This window comes from Vespa crabro, chromosome 2, assembly GCF_910589235.1.
Source record: "Vespa crabro chromosome 2, iyVesCrab1.2, whole genome shotgun sequence".
NCBI classification, from domain to species: Eukaryota; Metazoa; Arthropoda; class Insecta; order Hymenoptera; family Vespidae; genus Vespa; species Vespa crabro.
The window spans coordinates 2,041,752-2,058,792 of NC_060956.1; the positions used below are offsets into that span (position 1 = coordinate 2,041,752).

Here is a 17,041-nt window from a genome sequence, read left to right on the forward strand (position 1 = left end):
TTATCCTTCGAAATTGGATAAAAGAAACTATTGTAAAAAAAAAAGAAAAAGAAAGAAATAAGGGAGAAGAAAAAAGAAAATGTACAAGCAAGAGAAAAGAAATCAAAAGAGAAAGGAAAAAGAAGAAAAGAAGGAAGGAACGAACGTATGATCGTTCCTTCTTCTTCTTCTTTTTTTTTTCTCTTTTCTTTCCTTTCTCTTTCTCTCGTCTTTTCTTCGTCAAAATTATCCCGAAACAAATCTTACGAACCGACAAAATCGACTTCTCTCGTGTCCTTTGTCGATGAAGGCAAAAGGAAAAAAGAAAAAACGAATTCGCAATTTTCAATAAACTTCCTTTCGAGTTTAATAATCCTTTTTTTATTAATTATATGTTTTCCCCTCTTTAACTTTCCCTCCCTCCCCATCCTTAAACCCTTCCCTTCCTCCTATCCTCATGTGCTCTGGCACTTTGGATGCTTCGTCATATACGTCAAAGCATTCCGTGAATGCGGTTACCACGTGGCTTCACCTACGTACTACGTAAGGGAATTTAATTTTGCAAAATTGGGTCGTGCACGTAATGTCGCAGTATTAAAATAATTTCTCCTTTCGTATTATCGTTCGAAACCCTTTACTTTTTCTAGAAAACTCTTCTCTAATGAGAGACCACTTCTACATTTTTTTTTTCTTTTCTTTTTCTTCTTTTCTCGAGCCCACGAATTTGTAGTAAATGAAATCGACTCTTTGATTATACACTTTTGATAGAATGTCACGAGATCTTATGAGTCTCGCTCGTTTTAACTCGGAAAACGAAAAAAAAAAAAAAAAAAAAAAAAAGAAAAAGAAAAAAGAAAGTAGAAAAAAGATAAAAGGGAAACAGAAAAGAAAATAATAAAAACAATATCACCGATTTTATTTATTACTCTTCGTAAATAAATGCAAAATAATTTACTTCCTATGCCCTTTAATAACTAGCCAATGTCCTGTAATTCTCACGTTAAGGATATTTTTTTTTCTTTTTTTATTTTATTTTAATGAGAGGCTCAAATTATGCTTGAAGAAAAAGAATGAAAAAAAAAAAAAAAAAAAAATTAACGGGTATTCACGTAAACGAGCGTTTTTTTTATTATCACTCGGAACATTAACTTCTTTCCTTGTCGTCTCCTTCTCCCTCCCCATCTCATTCACCATCATCTCCATTCTTTTCCCTTCCCTCTCTTATACGATGGCCAAGGGTTGAACTGCTTACCATCCTGAAGAACGTCTATGTGTTCCTTCGAGGAAGCATCGAATCCTAGCACGTACGAGGACATAAATCTGACAGTTGTAGGAATCTATGAACAAAAGTGGAGCCACTTACACGCGCGTAAAGTAAAATTTATGGGAGGCGTGGGAATATAAATGTGCGGCGTATCATAAATTCCGTTCATCCAAGAACTGAGAACTGTGGTACCGCGTTTCCGAGCAAACGCGGCAAAGCACGAATATACTAACGATATTGTTCGAGGTATCCACGAGGCCAAACCTTGTCCTCCTGCCTTTCATTCTCGAGAGAGAACAACGATTTATTTTATCGGCCAGTACGTCTCTCGGACCCATGGGATCACCCGCAAATCACTGGCTTCGCGTGTACTAGCTCCTATACCCTTATCAAATGCTTCGCTGCTTCCTTTTTTTCTTTTTCCTTTTCTTCTCTTTTTTTTTTTTTCTTATTTGCTCTTTTTTTTCCTTTTTTCTTTCTTTCTTTTTTCTCTTTATTTTTTATTTTTTACTTACCCTATCCTATACATTGCAAAAGCGTAATTTTACGATACAACCAACTCAAAGGTTATAATTGGAAATTAAGAAGAACTTGATACGAGAGATGCCGATTAAAATTTGCTTTTATTTATTCGTATAGGAATAAAATTTCTTTTTAAAATTCTAATTATTATCCGAGTCCGTCCGAATGACGCCATCATACGTCGTCTTCATCGATATATGACATGTCGTTTTCATACAAATTACACATAACATCAAATTGACAATCTTCCTCGTTACTCGGATATAAATCTTTCATTGTTGACAATGGACATGGCATATTCTTTGGACAATTTGGCAAATATACAACACGTTCTTGATGCATAAAAAGAATGCTAGGTCCTTGCGATTCACAACTGAAATAAATGAGATTGTTTTTATATGTATGAAGAATACGAGAATGATTATGACAGAGTCATACTTACTCGTACAAAACAAAAGCTATGTTTGATGCAAAAGCATCGATGTACGTTGTTCTCCAAGCTCTATTATCTACGTGTAATCGAAATGAATCGTGCGTTAATGGAATTTTATCCCGTGCTACTCCTAATCTTGCTAAAAACTTAAGGATAGTTCCAGAATGCGTAAAATATATTGATGCTAATGTTTCGTTGTCTTCCCTTTAAATAATGATATCAATTACAAAATACTATATAAAATAATACTGATATTATATTTTATATATAATTCTTACGAGAAAAATTTAAAAATATCCAACAAAACTACACATGCTTGTTCATAAGTGATCTTGTATCCATATCCATCGATCCAATAATATTCTATATCATTTGCAAATTCAAGAACCTACAAATATTTATATTAATATGTTTCAAAAAAAAATTATATTAATATAAATTATAAATATGCATTCTATTGTTTATACCTTAAAATCATCCAATGACAATAATTCACACCAAGGTGAATCTTCATCCTTGTACCATGCAGTTTCAAAGGCACACATGGCATAAATTAAATCTAAAGTGTCTGAAACATCAAATTTGTAATATTTTTCATCTAAATTATCGTGCTATTCAAAATAAATATATATAACCAATTTAAAAAATGATTATCACAAACATTTCACAAAAGTACAATTAAATCAATGATATCTATTGAACATTAAGAATGAATATTAGAAAATAATAGAACCGTAACACAGTAATGATTTAATGCAAACCATAATTGATTTGATGACCGATTCTTTTTGAAACACTTTTCACTGTAGTTGTCAAAAGTTCACTTTTCAAAAATCTTTCTTTCTCAATGTGCGCAGATTTATTTTTCGAAACTTCATTACTCCAACGAGTACAACGTTTATAAAACTAAAAAATGAAGTGAAATGTTTTTTATACCTACACCCAATAAGGGAAATATATATATATATATATATATATAGATATACATATTCTATAATTAAAATTACCCTTAGAATAGGATCTTTATGCTTTGGTTTAGGATATTCAACATTTTGACTATTTTGCCAACCAAATAAACCAACAGCAAAGTGTTTAGCACTTTCTTCGGTTCTTTGTGTTGCAGTATATTTGAGCTATAAATGATATAATTGAAAATATATTAAATATAACTAGTAAAAGTAAAAAATATATATGGTATATAATATGAATACCTTATAAGATCTTTTATTATATATTTCTGGCATAATATTAGGAAATCTAGATTGATATCTCTCACCAAGATCGATCATTTCATTCTCTCCTTCCTTTGCAAGATTCATCATATCATTCTTTGTGAATCTTAACTTCCAATTACTTAATTTAATTATAGTATCATGAGATAAATTGGTTTTATTCATTTTATAATTATTTAATATAATTTTCTGCAATTCTGGCAGATTCTTTATCATATGAGGTACATTTTTCTTTCCAGGATATCTTGTGCCATGTCTTAATATCAACCAAATCTTTTTTGGTTTACATCCTGAAAGAAATAATACACAAAATAAAGTACATATTGAATATATTATTAATTACTATCAATTAATTAAACAAAAAAAAGAAAAATATATATATATATATATACCTGAATATTCGATAGGTGTATCATGTTGGTAACCTATAAATCTGTAAGGCGTTTTTGATCCTAGTCTGCATCTATAATTATCATTTTGTAAGAAACAATCATATGCAAAACAAACGATATTTGTTATTAAAAATATAAAAACGATACGTAAATCTAGTATCATTTTATATATATACTTTTTTTAATAACCAATCTGTCGTAAAAAGTAACTTAAGGGAAGCACATACAAAATATGTAACGTGTAAACTCTTAAAATCCATTTCGGAAAATGTAGATTATTATCTTTATCTTTATCGTGGATTAACAGAAAAAACTTATATTATTATCTTCATATCTATCACCAATGACTGGAACAAATGAAATCATATTTAAAATTATGTTTGACAACTTTGTTTAGGAGGAATTTTATTAAACTTTTTATAGATGGCTCTGTAATTGCAAAATTTCTATATGTTTATCGTAGATGTCTCTGATCGATAGAATTTATGGGTTAAACAATCTACTACAAAGAAACTTTGCACATTAAATAATAATTGTGATATATTTATTTAATTTTAACTAACTTAGGTACACAATCAGCAGCTATGGCTGTGGACTCAAAAAAAAAAAAAAATAGGAGAGAAAGAATGAATGATTTCTTTTTTGTTCCCGACGTCATTGTTGTCTCCTTTGTTTTCGGCGTCTTTATTGTCTCTCCGTTTTGTTTGATTGATTTCCCACGTGTGCGTTTGGTGGCGCTGAGGCATGTTAGTTATGTGTCTTGCCAGAAGAGGCGTAACAGTCGCAAAAAGATCGCCACAATTTCATAAAAATTTGTCTTAATGTCAATGCAATAATTAATTCCCTTCGAATCACTTCGAGTATAATAGTGTTAAACAAGTGTAATTATAAAGACAGTATAGATTGTTTTTTTTTTTTTTAAATATCTAAATATAACTCAATAATACTATGTTTTTTTATTTAAAAATCTTTATCAGCGGAGAGGTAGGAATCCCGGTAACTTTAACTGGTGACAAGTGAACTGAATTTTCAACATATTGCACAACGTTTCGCATTTGTAAGATTCGATTATTTTTGAAGAAAATTGTTAATATTTAATTCTTCACAAAATGAAATATTTATTTTATATTCTATAAATCTTCGTTTGAGAACGTTTCAATCGTGGTAAACGTTTTATTCTTGTCGTGAATGTACCTAATATTATTTCATGAAATTTTTTTAAAACATCGACATATCATTTTCAAGTAAAAAAATTCGAATTATTTATGCATATGAAATATACGCATGAATTTTTTCTTTTAAACTCATATATTACAAATTATATGTTCATACATATATATCTTCGATATAATTAATCTGATATAATTTCGATATTTTAAGACTTAATTTAATTTTTGATAGTTTATTGTTTTTTAATACTTTATAAAACCCCATATTCATTTCTTTTGTTTTATTTGGCAGTTAAAAAGCAAATTATTTTTGTTGTATGACTTCAATAGATTAATATTTCAATGAACTATTCATAAATCAAAGGTATATTAATTGTTTTCTTTCTATAATTTACAGTTTTGATTCTCTACTATCTAAGAAATCAAGATGCCTGAATTACCACGTATCACACGTACATTGCGAATGTTCACTAATTTGGATCGTACAAAAAAATTATTAGATCTTGCTCCTAATGATTTAATAAAAAAGCGAGAAGAACAAACGAATAAATTAAAAAAGTAAGATACAATTTATGTATATAAGTATATATATTTATGTGTATAAGTATAGATATATATATATATATATAATTTTTATACTTTTATAGTTATAGCGGTTCAAATTGGTTTGAAATATGTAAAACTGCCCCAGACATAATCTTACCATCACTTAATAAATTACATAACATTGCTAAGAAGATTTTTAGTAAGTAATAAATTTTAATAATTTAAATCCATTAATTATATCATAAATTAAACCGATTACATTTATCTATTTACTTTTCTTTTTATAGATAATCAATCGGCTGATGTTATTAATGAATTTGCTTTATTTACTCTGTGTCTACTGATAGAATCAGATTGTATATCTCAAAAACAATTGGAACTTTTACGTCATTTGGCGAGTAATTTAACAAAAAAAGATATAGATAATATTATGCAGGTATAATTCTTTATATCAGTATTCTTTTATTTCTGTTGCTTTTATAATTTGATATAATTTTGTAACATATGACAGTTCAAATTATTTATTTATTTATGATTAGATAATTGGAGATATTCGTGAAAAATTAGATCAAGATACACTTACACATTTGATTAAATTAACCAATAAGACTTCAAATTCTAATAGTCCTAAGATGAATTATTTTGGATCAAAACTTTCTTATAATTCAGCAAAAGTACTTTGGCCTGATACTGGTAGGCTTCGTAATATGACAAATTTAGGACAACATACTGAATCATTTACCATGGCTTATGAAACAAAAGTTCCTCAACCAAACAAAGATGAGGTATTTTTAATATATTTTATGTAAAATAAATATTAAATTATTTATTAAATGTTAAGATAAATCTATAAAATTTATATCTGTAATTGTTATTTCAGTATTCATTGCAATTTAACAAGTCAGTATTTATAAAAGGTTTAAAAAATTGTTATAAGAAATATTCAACAGAAATGACTTTGGACAATTTTGGTTTAGTAATAGTATCGAAATTGGTAAATTCTGAAAACATTGAAAATGAATTATTCGATTTATTAGGTTATGAACATATTGAATTCATACAGTATATTATTGAGCATAAAAGTACTATCGTAAGTTTTTATGGTACACAAAAACCATTAAAGCCACTACAATCCGCTCAAGGACCGGTGATTAGTGGTAAAGTAACCGTACAGTCTGAAGAAGAGAAACAATTGCTGAAGCAAGTGCGTAAAGAAGAAAAGAAATTTAATAAGATTTCGAGTAAAAGAGATGGAAAAAATGATGAAGAAGACATTATGATTGATCCAATCGAATTACGTTTAAAAAGAAAAGAAGCATTAACAGCAATGGCTACTCCAATTTTTCCCAAAAGAAATGTAGTTTCAGAAAGAAGAGAAAACTTTCCATTCGTATTTGATTCTAAAGCAATTATTGGAAGTTCGGCAGGCTTAATTTCAGGACAAAAAGTTATGTTACCAGAAAATGTACAGATAAAAAATACACAATTAGGGGAAGAAATTCATATACCTATTCCAAATTTACAAACCATTGATATTCAAGTTGATCCTGTTATGATTTCTTCCTTGGATGAAATTGGACAAATTGCTTTTACTGGCATAACATCATTAAATCGAATACAAAGTATAGTATTTAATGTAGCATATAACACAAATGAAAATTTATTAATTTGTGCTCCCACCGGAGCAGGTAAAACTAATGTTGCCATGTTAAGTATAATTCATGAAATAAGGCAACATATGACACAAGACGTTACACAAAATCAATTCAAAATTATTTATATAGCGCCAATGAAAGCATTAGCGGCAGAAATGACTGCTAATTTTAGCAAAAGACTAAATCGTCTCGGTATATCTGTACGTGAATTGACTGGTGATATGCAATTAACAAAACTAGAGATTCAACAAACTCATATGATAGTAACAACCCCTGAAAAATGGGATATTGTAACAAGGAAAGGTACAAGAGATATTGCTCTTACAAGTATTGTGAAGCTACTGATTATAGATGAAGTTCATTTATTGCACGGCGATAGAGGCCCTGTAGTTGAAGCAATAGTTGCTAGAACATTGAGACAAGTAGAGACATCCCAAAGTATGATTCGTATAGTTGGACTTTCAGCAACATTACCAAATTATGTAGATGTTGCAAGATTTCTGAGAGTAAATCCTTACAAAGGTTTGTTTTATTTTGATCATCGATTTCGTCCTGTTCCTTTGAGTCAAACATTCATTGGGATAAAAGCACAGAGACCAATTGTACAAATAGGACATATGGATGAAGTATGTTACGATAAAGTTATTGATATGGTTCGTGAAGGACATCAAGTTATGGTCTTTGTACATGCTCGTAATGCCACCGTTAGAACGGCCACTGTAATCAGAAACTTAGCAATAAAAAATGAAACACAAAAATTATTCTTATCAAAGGAGCAAGAAAAACTTGCAGGTAGAGCATTCAGTAAATCACGAAATAAATACCTTTCTGATTTGTTTAATAGTGGGTTATCAGTTCATCATGCAGGCATGTTACGTTCAGATAGAAATCTGGTTGAAAAATATTTTTCTAAAGGCTTAATAAAAGTATTGGTTTGTACGTCTACCCTTGCCTGGGGTGTAAATTTACCTGCACATGCTGTCATTATAAGAGGAACAGAAATATATGATTCTAAACATGGTACTTATATTGATTTAAGTATACTTGATGTTTTGCAAATTTTTGGTCGTGCCGGTAGACCACAATTTGACACATCTGGTCATGCTGTCATAATTACGACTCATAATAAATTATCACATTATTTGTCGCTTCTAACTAATCAGATACCGATCGAAAGTAGTTTTATAACTTATCTAGCGGATAATTTAAATGCAGAGATTGCATTGGGAACAATATCGAATGTAGAGGAAGCTGTTGAATGGTTAAGTTACACATATCTTTTTGTACGAATGAAGTTAAATTGTTTGCAATATGGTATATCATATTCAACTATTGTAGACGATCCGAACTTGGAACAAAAACGAAAAGAATTAATTGATGCTGCAGCAAAAGCACTGGATAAAGCTAAAATGATTCGATATAGTATACAAACTGGTGATGTTCACACTACAGATTTAGGACGTATTGCTAGTCATTATTATCTCAAATATGATACAGTTGAGATTTTTAATGAATTATCAGAGAATGTCATGACCGAAGCAGATATACTTGCAATGATATCACGTTCCCAAGAATTTGAACAACTTAAAGTGAGGGATGATGAGATTGAAGAATTAGAACATTTGTGTCAAGAATTCTGTGAAGTTGTACCGAAAGGCGGAGCAGAAAATATTTATGGCAAAGTAAATATTTTGATACAAACATATCTATCAAGAGGATGGGTTGAATCATTTTCTTTGACATCAGATTTAGCATATATCACGCAAAATGCTGTACGTATATGCAGAGCATTATTTGAAATTATGCTAAGACAAAATAATGCAATAATGGCAAGCCGTTTATTAGAGATGGCAAAAATGCTTGAACTGCAACAATGGGATTATATGAGTCCGTTACGGCAATTTTCTTGTATATCAGCAGAAATTATTAAGAAAATAGAAGAACGCGATATTACAATAAATAAATTAATAGATATGGATGTTAAGGAAATTGGAATCATTTTGAATAATCAAAAAGTAGCTGCATTAGTGAAAAAATGCTGCAGCGAGTTTCCAGCACTGAAAATGGAATCTATCTTACAACCTATTACCCGTACCATTTTAAGAATACGCTTACAAATTACTCCTCAGTTTCGATGGAATGACGCAGTTCATGGAAAAAATTCTGAAGCATTTTGGATATGGATTGAAGATCCAGACAATAATTATATATATCATCATGAGTATTTTATTTTGACCAAAAAAATGGTTTGTAAAAATCTTGAACAAGAAATTATAATGACTATACCATTGTGTGAGCCATTGCCTAATCAATATTTGGTAAAAGCAACGAGCGATCATTGGCTTGGATGTGAGAATATGTTGTCTTTAACATTTCATGATTTAATTTTACCAGATATTCATCCACCGCATACCGTTTTATTAGAATTACGACCGTTATCTGTAACAGCACTGAAAGACTCATCTTTCGAAAAATTATATAGATTTTCTCACTTTAATCCAATTCAAACACAAATATTTCATTGTCTCTATCACACGGATAACAATGTTCTCCTTGGAGCACCAACGGGTTCCGGTAAAACAATTGCTGCAGAAATAGCTATGTTTAGAGTTTTTAAACAATATCCTGGTCAAAAGGTTGTATACATTGCACCATTGAAAGCTTTGGTTCGAGAGAGAATGCATGATTGGAAAGTAAGGCTTGAAGAACAGCTGGGGAAAAAAGTGGTAGAATTAACAGGGGACATAACTCCTGACATCAAAATTATTGCAAATGCTAGCGTCATAATCACGACTCCTGAAAAATGGGATGGCATTAGTAGAAGCTGGCAAACAAGAAGTTATGTTCAAAAAGTAGGATTGATAGTTATAGATGAAATTCATTTATTAGGAGAAGACCGTGGACCAGTATTGGAAGTCATTGTTTCAAGAACAAATTTTATTTCTTCCCATACTTCAAGGAAATTGAGAATTGTTGGCCTTTCTACGGCATTGGCCAATGCAATTGATCTAGCTAACTGGCTGGGAATAAAAGAAATGGGTCTTTACAATTTTCGCTCGTCTGTTAGGCCTGTACCATTAGAGGTTCACATTAATGGATTTCCAGGCAAACATTATTGCCCACGTATGGCAACAATGAATAGACCAACTTTTCAAGCAATAAGACATCATGCACCTTCTAGTCCATCCCTTGTTTTTGTATCTTCCCGTAGGCAAACGCGTTTGACCGCATTAGATTTGATTGCTTATCTTGCAGCAGAAGATAATCCTAAACAGTGGTTACATATGCCCGAGGAAGAAATGGAAAATATTTTAGAAAATATTAAGGATTCAAATTTAAAGCTTACTCTTGCTTTTGGAATTGGTCTTCACCACGCCGGATTACATGATAAAGATAGGCAAACAGTTGAAGAATTATTTGTCAATAATAAAATACAGGTATTAATTACGACAGCAACATTGGCCTGGGGTGTTAATTTTCCTGCTCATTTGGTTGTAATAAAAGGAACGGAATATTATGATGGTAAAACAAAACGATATGTGGATATGCCAATAACGGATGTGTTACAAATGATGGGAAGAGCTGGAAGACCTCAATTTGATGATTCGGGTGTAGCTGTTGTCCTCGTACACGATTTAAAGAAAAATTTTTACAAGAAATTTTTGTATGAACCATTCCCTGTTGAGTCCAGTTTGTTAGCAGTATTGCCAGACCATATAAATGCTGAAATCGTAGCTGGAACAATAAAAAATAAGCAAGAATTTCTTGATTATTTAACATGGACATATTTCTTCAGAAGATTAATGAAAAATCCAAAATATTATAATTTGGATACTTTAGAACCTCTTACAATTAATCAATATTTGTCAACTTTAGTGGACACCACAGTGAAAGTATTATTAGATTCACATTGTATAGATTACAATGAAGTAAGTATTGATGTTCATATTTTTTACATTACGTCATTCATGTCCACATCATTTAAATCAATTTAATTGTTATTTGATTGTAGGAAGATAATATTCTATTTCCTCTTTCAATGGGCAAAATAGCATCCTTTTATTACTTATCACATCTTACTATGTTAATGTTCCAACAAGCATTAATAGAAGATCTTGCATTACATGAATATTTGAAAATCTTATGTAATTCATGTGAATATAATGAACTTCCAGTTAGACACAATGAAGAATTACTGAATGAGTACGTATAAATGTAGTATAATACATGTTATTTTTTACACAATAGGAATATAACTAATTAAACATATTTAACAGGGATTTGGCAAAAATGTGCCGCTATCAAGTTGATCAATATACATATGATTCCCCTAATACAAAGGCTTATCTTTTGCTTCAAGCACATTTTTCTCGACTTCCACTTCCATGCTCGGATTATACTACTGATTTAAAATCAGTCCTCGATCAAGCTATTAGAATAATTCAAGTATGTATTGGAAAAAGTAAAAGAAAATATTTAGATAAACAATATTTTTTTAATTATTATACATTGTCATTCTTAGGCGATGATAGATATCGCAGCAGAAAAAGGTTGGTTAGCAAGTACACTTAGAATAATGCAATTGTTACAAATGATAATACAAGCTAGATGGATCGATGAGCCTGCAGTCATTACCTTACCTCATATAAATAAGGAACATTTGCCTTTATTCTCTTCTTTGCCTGCACCTCTTCCAGTATTATGTGCTACTACGATTAATAATTATAATCGACTTACCAAGGCTTTAAGTAAAGAATTTCACGAGGAACAGATACATCAGGTAAATTTATATTACACATTTAGATTCATTTATTTTTTCCTATTTCCTATTCTATTTAAACTCTATTAACTCTATTTCAAATTTTTGTTGTTAGATACATCAAGTTATCAAACAAATGCCAATGCTTTGTATCGATTTAATGTTACATGGAAATTGGGAGGATGGTACAGAAAAAAAAATACCATTACAAACGAACTATAATCATGTTATTGACCTTCATCAAGATCAAGATTATACATTAGTCATTGGGATGAAAAGAAAAAATCATTCGGATACATTAAGGGCACATTGTCCCATGTTTCAAAAGGGAAAAGATGAAGGGTGGTTTTTAGTGTTAGGTGATATTTCACAACGGGAATTATGGGCCTTGAAAAGAGTTAACGGTGTTAACAATCAACATAGAATTTATCAATTACAATTCAAAGCTCCTTATAATACAGGTAAATATTAATTTTATTATTAGATGTATTAATAATTTTTATCCTTGTTTGATCACTTATTATTTTAATATTATTATTTTTATGTTTTAGGGCCAATGAAATTGACATTTTATTTAATTTCTGATTGCTATATTGGCCTGGATCAACAATATGATATACAAGTAAATATAATACCTTAAAGAAAAAATTCTTAAAAAGAAAGAAAAAATAATGAGATATGTATTAGATTTAGTAAAAGATGGTAAATTTATTTCATACAATACTTTGTATATATATATTGTACAGCTTTGTAATATATTAGGTATCTATGAACACAAAAAAAAATATATATATTTTTCTTGACTTAATTTTATTAGACAGCTATGAAACAACATGTGTAGATTAATCCAGATTCTTCATACAAATATAAACATTATTATTCTTAGTATATAAAGATAGAAAAAGCAACATGTACAGAATCACTTTTACAATTCCATAGATATATTCCTATGGAAGTCTTACAGATAACAAGTTACTTTGTTATTATTCATTATGTTCTATTTTATTATTAAGCAGAGTTTTGTGAGTTCACATACTAAACAATAATATTAAAGAACATTTTTTCATTTTTATAATTATACAAAGAAGTTTGTAAGAGTATAAAAAATAAACCTATATAAATGAATATTTAAAGACTATATGTTACAAAACACTGCTTTTTTGTCGACCTCGTTTTTCCTTCTTATAAAATATTATATAACGAGTAGTAAAGTAAGAATTACTCTGTTTGTGTCATCATATTTGCTTAAATAATAAAATATGGGATAGGAAGGATATGAGATCATTCCATTGCTTTGTTTTGAAAAACTATATAACATGTATTAAGTTTTCTGGGAATTCGTTAATACCAGTTCTTTTCATATAATAATATATGAAGTAACACAGAATATGCACCTTTACTAATGACATAGAAGAGATATATTTTGTTTTTGATAATTATTTAATAAATAAAATGTTGACTAGTCTCTCTCTCCGAACATTTTTATTCAGTTATTTTTAAACATTGAAAGTAGTGACTGAAAATGACTAGATCTTTACTCTTAGATTTTTACTTAATCTTTTATCAAAATTTATATTAAATATCTCTGTAATATAGATTTTTATTTCAATTTCTTTCTTTTTTTTTTCTTTTTCCTTTTTTCTTTTTTCTTTTTTTTTTTTTATAATCGTAGGAATTTTATCTTAATCGAAAAAAGAAATTATTATCTAATTATTATTTTATAGAAGCTCTTTAAAAAAATATGACCTGTGTGTAAAATTTGAACATCTGGCTTAAAATAGTAAAATATTAAAGGCAAAAAGTGAAAGATTTTTCTCTTCATTGTCAGTAGCTATACTTACTCTTCATACATGTATAAATTATGTATTATATAATTATATAATTAACTACACATGGCTGTATTTCCAACCAAAGCAAAGAAATACTTAAGCTCCTTCCTTTATTGCAATAATTATGGAAGTACTGAATACGATTTGTAAGTATTAAAAGAAAATGCACTTATACAAAACATTTTGACATTGTTAGTAGTATACATTCATTTGCGTTGTAACAATCAAATAGTTTCTTTTGCACACAGGGTAACTCTTTCATATTTGTGATTAATAGTACCAGCCATAATATTTTTTTTCTTCTTTTTTTTTTGTTCATTTTTCTTCTTTTTTTTTTTTTTTTTTTTATCTTAACCTATGGTTCATATAGTTGGACTTTTTACAATATGACTGATATCCTTATTAAATTTAGTTACCACATTCATCAAATGTCTTTACTCTCGGATGTTATTGATCATAAAGAAATAATGTATAACATCACTCAAGAACTAAGGAAGCACTTGCATAACTAACTGAGCTATCATTCATGTTATTGCATTGACTACTTTGAGCATATTTTAAAAATTTTAAATTCATTTTTTGACCATTAGTATTTCCTTTTAAACTGTGTATTGCCTAAAATTAAGATATTATATTAATAACTTATTATTTTTAAATTTAATGTCTAAATATAAAAAAAGAAACCATAAAAAAGAATTTAATATTCTTCAATATAAAAATTAATTTTAATATATTACCTGTAACAAAACACCAATTGGATGACGGCCACATATGGTATTGCCATATTTTTTAAGATAATCCGTAAACATCGTAGGATTTAATGTTTCTATTATATCCATACCCTAAACACAACATGTAGCGAATTAAACGATATTATTTAAGATTAGAAAATATTTAATAATGTTTGATCTTTATAAATAACATTAATACCTACCATCTTGTCAAGATTTTGGATAGATCTGTGAATTGGGCCACATGATCTATCATAGTATGTATATCGAAATCTTTGTCCCCAATGACAAAAATCTGAAGAAACAACAAATAATGTTTGAGGATCAGCCAAGTAAGGTGCTAGTAATCTTCCATAAAGAGCTTCTCTTTCTGGAGTTAAAGATCCCACTAAAATGGGAATTATAGTAAACGAATCTTTAAATCTGTAACAATAAAATTAAATTACAAAATATATATATAATATTACATTATAAACATACTATTTTCAACAAAAGATATATTATAATATAACATCTTTGATTATACACACCCTTCCATAACTTTAGCTAGAAATGGTAACTGCATTTCGATACTGTGTTCCTCTTCATCCGTATTCAAATCCATCCATTCAAACTGTCCTGTCTCTTCAAGTTCTCTCCGTACTATCGTACAATGCAAAGAATAAAAATCAATGAGAAATATGATTTGATTTTATAAACATTTTATAATAGTTAATAGTTAATGATCATAATACATTTTTTAAATTATACCTTGTTGATCAATATGTAAATCATATAATGGTGTTCGATAAATGGAAGCAGAAGAGAGGGCACATCCTGGCAATCTCACATAATGAGATGGGCCTAGAATAAATATCTTGCGACTGCATAAAAACATATTACTCATTTTATATATCTTGTAATTAATATTTTATTTATATAATTATATAATTGATAGATTAAATATTAAACTTACACAACTACTGGACTAATTTGACGATATGCAAAACCAGCACATCCTCCACAATAGCTATAGCCTGCGTGTCTGAAAAAATTCAATTGACATTAAAGATAAATCAATGAAAATTCTAATGAAATAATATTCTATAGTTACTAACGGGGCAATGATTGCCCTAGCAGGTCCATGAGATAGGTCTGCTGCACCCAGCCAACCTTCTAGTTGCTTATTCAATTCTGAACCTACAGCATATATTGCTAATTCAGATTTTGGGATTATCTTTTAGGACTTTCTTTTTCAGAAATATATAAAGATTTGTGTATGGATAATATTCTTTCCATATAATTTTATAATTATACAGATTGTGTAGCATTTTATCATTTCTCCTGGATGTTAGAGTTTCGTAACGTTTGAAACGATTATAATCCTTGAACCTGCATTAGTGCATCAAAATTATTAAATCACTATTTAATAATCCTTTCATTTAACAAATAAATCTAAGTTCTATAAAAAACAATGTTTAAATTTATTTAATTTGACATTTATAATATATGATAGAGCTTATGATAAATCTTTGATCTATTACTTTAATAAAAGTATTTAATAAAAGATCTTTTCATTTTTTTTTTTTTTTTTTTTTTTTTTTTTAAGTATTTAAAAAAATATTTTAATAATGATTTTCATTCTCTTAAGAATAAATCAAACGATTTCAAACGATGTTATACGATAACAAAGAAACATTCAAAAAATATTGCACTTGCTTGCAACATTTAAGTGAACTGCATACAGCCTTAGAATTTCACGCATTGTTTCATCTTGCCAAAATCTCCATTCTATTGACAAAACTACTAATGTTCACTAAAATTCTACTTAGTATTTATAACTCATGATTCATATAATCCTGTTTCATTAAAATTTCATCATATTTTTAAACATATTTTGAATACAGTATTACTTTCAAAATTGAATATAGCATTACTCTTCATAGAATAATGAAATTTAGATGACATAAAAATTGAAGAAAAGAAATATTTCTATATTGTCATGCAAATGTTATTTTTATTAAATAAACAATAATTTGGAATGACACTTACCAGAATCTGAGTACCAACTACCAGCATGAGTTGCTCTTCTAATTAATGCCATATCTATATTTGGCTTGAACAACCTCTCACGTCGTGTGGTATCGATTCCGTTTTCAATAACTCTTAAAAATTCTTTCATAAATATAATGTAAATATAATTTAATAATTTATTACTACTCGCGTGCAAAATGTTTATAAAACTATCACAAACGTACAGGTCAGTTTTGTTCATAGAGTGTATAAAGACGACATTGAAGCAAATTAAAGAGAAACAATACATCGAGTCAAAATCTGCGATGATGAAAGCACTATCTAGTAGTAAATTTCGAAAGTTTCATCAGCTGTATATATATATATATACAAATATATATTACATTATTTTATATATATATATATACACATATAATTTACGTTATTGTACATTTTTGTTAATTTTCATATAAGAAATAATATGAAATTGTATATATTATATATATATATAAGAATTTATTAATATTATTATTAAATA

At 28.8% G+C, this 17,041-nt stretch overlaps 3 protein-coding genes across 6 annotated transcripts; 1 reads left to right on the top strand and 2 right to left on the bottom strand.

Moving 5' to 3' along the window:
• Positions 1-1,847: 1,847 nt before the first annotated feature.
• Positions 1,848-4,495, bottom strand: LOC124433085 (multiple inositol polyphosphate phosphatase 1-like). Of its 3 annotated transcripts, none has more exons than XM_046982652.1 (9): positions 4,386-4,495; positions 3,823-3,893; positions 3,410-3,720; positions 3,206-3,331; positions 2,960-3,104; positions 2,666-2,766; positions 2,477-2,586; positions 2,208-2,402; positions 1,848-2,138 (listed from the first exon to the last, which is right to left on the bottom strand). In XM_046982652.1, the coding sequence occupies exons 1-9, from the start codon at positions 4,478-4,480 to the stop codon at positions 1,940-1,942; spliced, it is 1,353 nt and encodes a 450-aa protein (XP_046838608.1). In that variant the 5' UTR covers positions 4,481-4,495; the 3' UTR covers positions 1,848-1,939. The 3 variants fall into 3 exon arrangements, with proteins under 3 accessions (XP_046838608.1, XP_046838610.1, XP_046838609.1); XM_046982654.1 differs by lacking the exon at positions 4,386-4,495 and adding an exon at positions 4,050-4,353; XM_046982653.1 differs by lacking the exon at positions 4,386-4,495 and having other exon boundaries at positions 3,823-4,355.
• A 109-nt stretch (positions 4,496-4,604) lies between these two features.
• Positions 4,605-12,754, top strand: LOC124433084 (activating signal cointegrator 1 complex subunit 3). Of its 2 annotated transcripts, XM_046982651.1 has the most exons (12): positions 4,605-4,703; positions 4,800-4,879; positions 5,389-5,549; positions 5,639-5,736; positions 5,825-5,973; positions 6,077-6,322; positions 6,418-11,121; positions 11,205-11,395; positions 11,470-11,638; positions 11,715-11,972; positions 12,067-12,412; positions 12,503-12,754. In XM_046982651.1, the coding sequence occupies exons 3-12, from the start codon at positions 5,419-5,421 to the stop codon at positions 12,589-12,591; spliced, it is 6,381 nt and encodes a 2,126-aa protein (XP_046838607.1). In that variant the 5' UTR covers positions 4,605-4,703; positions 4,800-4,879; positions 5,389-5,418; the 3' UTR covers positions 12,592-12,754. The 2 variants fall into 2 exon arrangements, with proteins under 2 accessions (XP_046838607.1, XP_046838606.1); XM_046982650.1 differs by having other exon boundaries at positions 4,624-4,879.
• LOC124433086 (protein MEMO1) lies at positions 12,743-16,836 on the bottom strand. The gene is made up of 8 exons (XM_046982655.1): positions 16,543-16,836; positions 15,609-15,690; positions 15,467-15,535; positions 15,262-15,374; positions 15,042-15,153; positions 14,715-14,934; positions 14,518-14,622; positions 12,743-14,395 (listed from the first exon to the last, which is right to left on the bottom strand). Exons 1-8 carry the CDS (start codon positions 16,811-16,813, stop codon positions 14,258-14,260), a joined length of 1,110 nt encoding a protein of 369 aa, XP_046838611.1. The 5' UTR covers positions 16,814-16,836; the 3' UTR covers positions 12,743-14,257.
• Positions 16,837-17,041: the final 205 nt, after the last annotated feature.

Coding starts and splice junctions, on each gene's coding strand:
- LOC124433085 (XM_046982652.1), bottom strand. CDS start 4,480: ATGACGTCGGGAACAAAAAAGAAATCATTCATTCTTTCTCTCCTATTT. Junction 3,721..3,822: donor TACACCTATCGAATATTCAG/GTATATATATAT, acceptor TATTTCTTTCAG/GATGTAAACCAAAAAAGATT. Junction 3,105..3,205: donor ATAAAGATCCTATTCTAAGG/GTAATTTTAATT, acceptor TTCATTTTTTAG/TTTTATAAACGTTGTACTCG.
- LOC124433084 (XM_046982651.1), top strand. CDS start 5,419: ATGCCTGAATTACCACGTATCACACGTACATTGCGAATGTTCACTAAT. Junction 5,737..5,824: donor CATTGCTAAGAAGATTTTTA/GTAAGTAATAAA, acceptor TTCTTTTTATAG/ATAATCAATCGGCTGATGTT. Junction 6,323..6,417: donor CTCAACCAAACAAAGATGAG/GTATTTTTAATA, acceptor TTGTTATTTCAG/TATTCATTGCAATTTAACAA.
- LOC124433086 (XM_046982655.1), bottom strand. CDS start 16,813: ATGTATTGTTTCTCTTTAATTTGCTTCAATGTCGTCTTTATACACTCT. Junction 15,536..15,608: donor GCTAGGGCAATCATTGCCCC/GTTAGTAACTAT, acceptor GAATTTTTTCAG/ACACGCAGGCTATAGCTATT. Junction 14,623..14,714: donor TCCAAAATCTTGACAAGATG/GTAGGTATTAAT, acceptor TGTTGTGTTTAG/GGTATGGATATAATAGAAAC.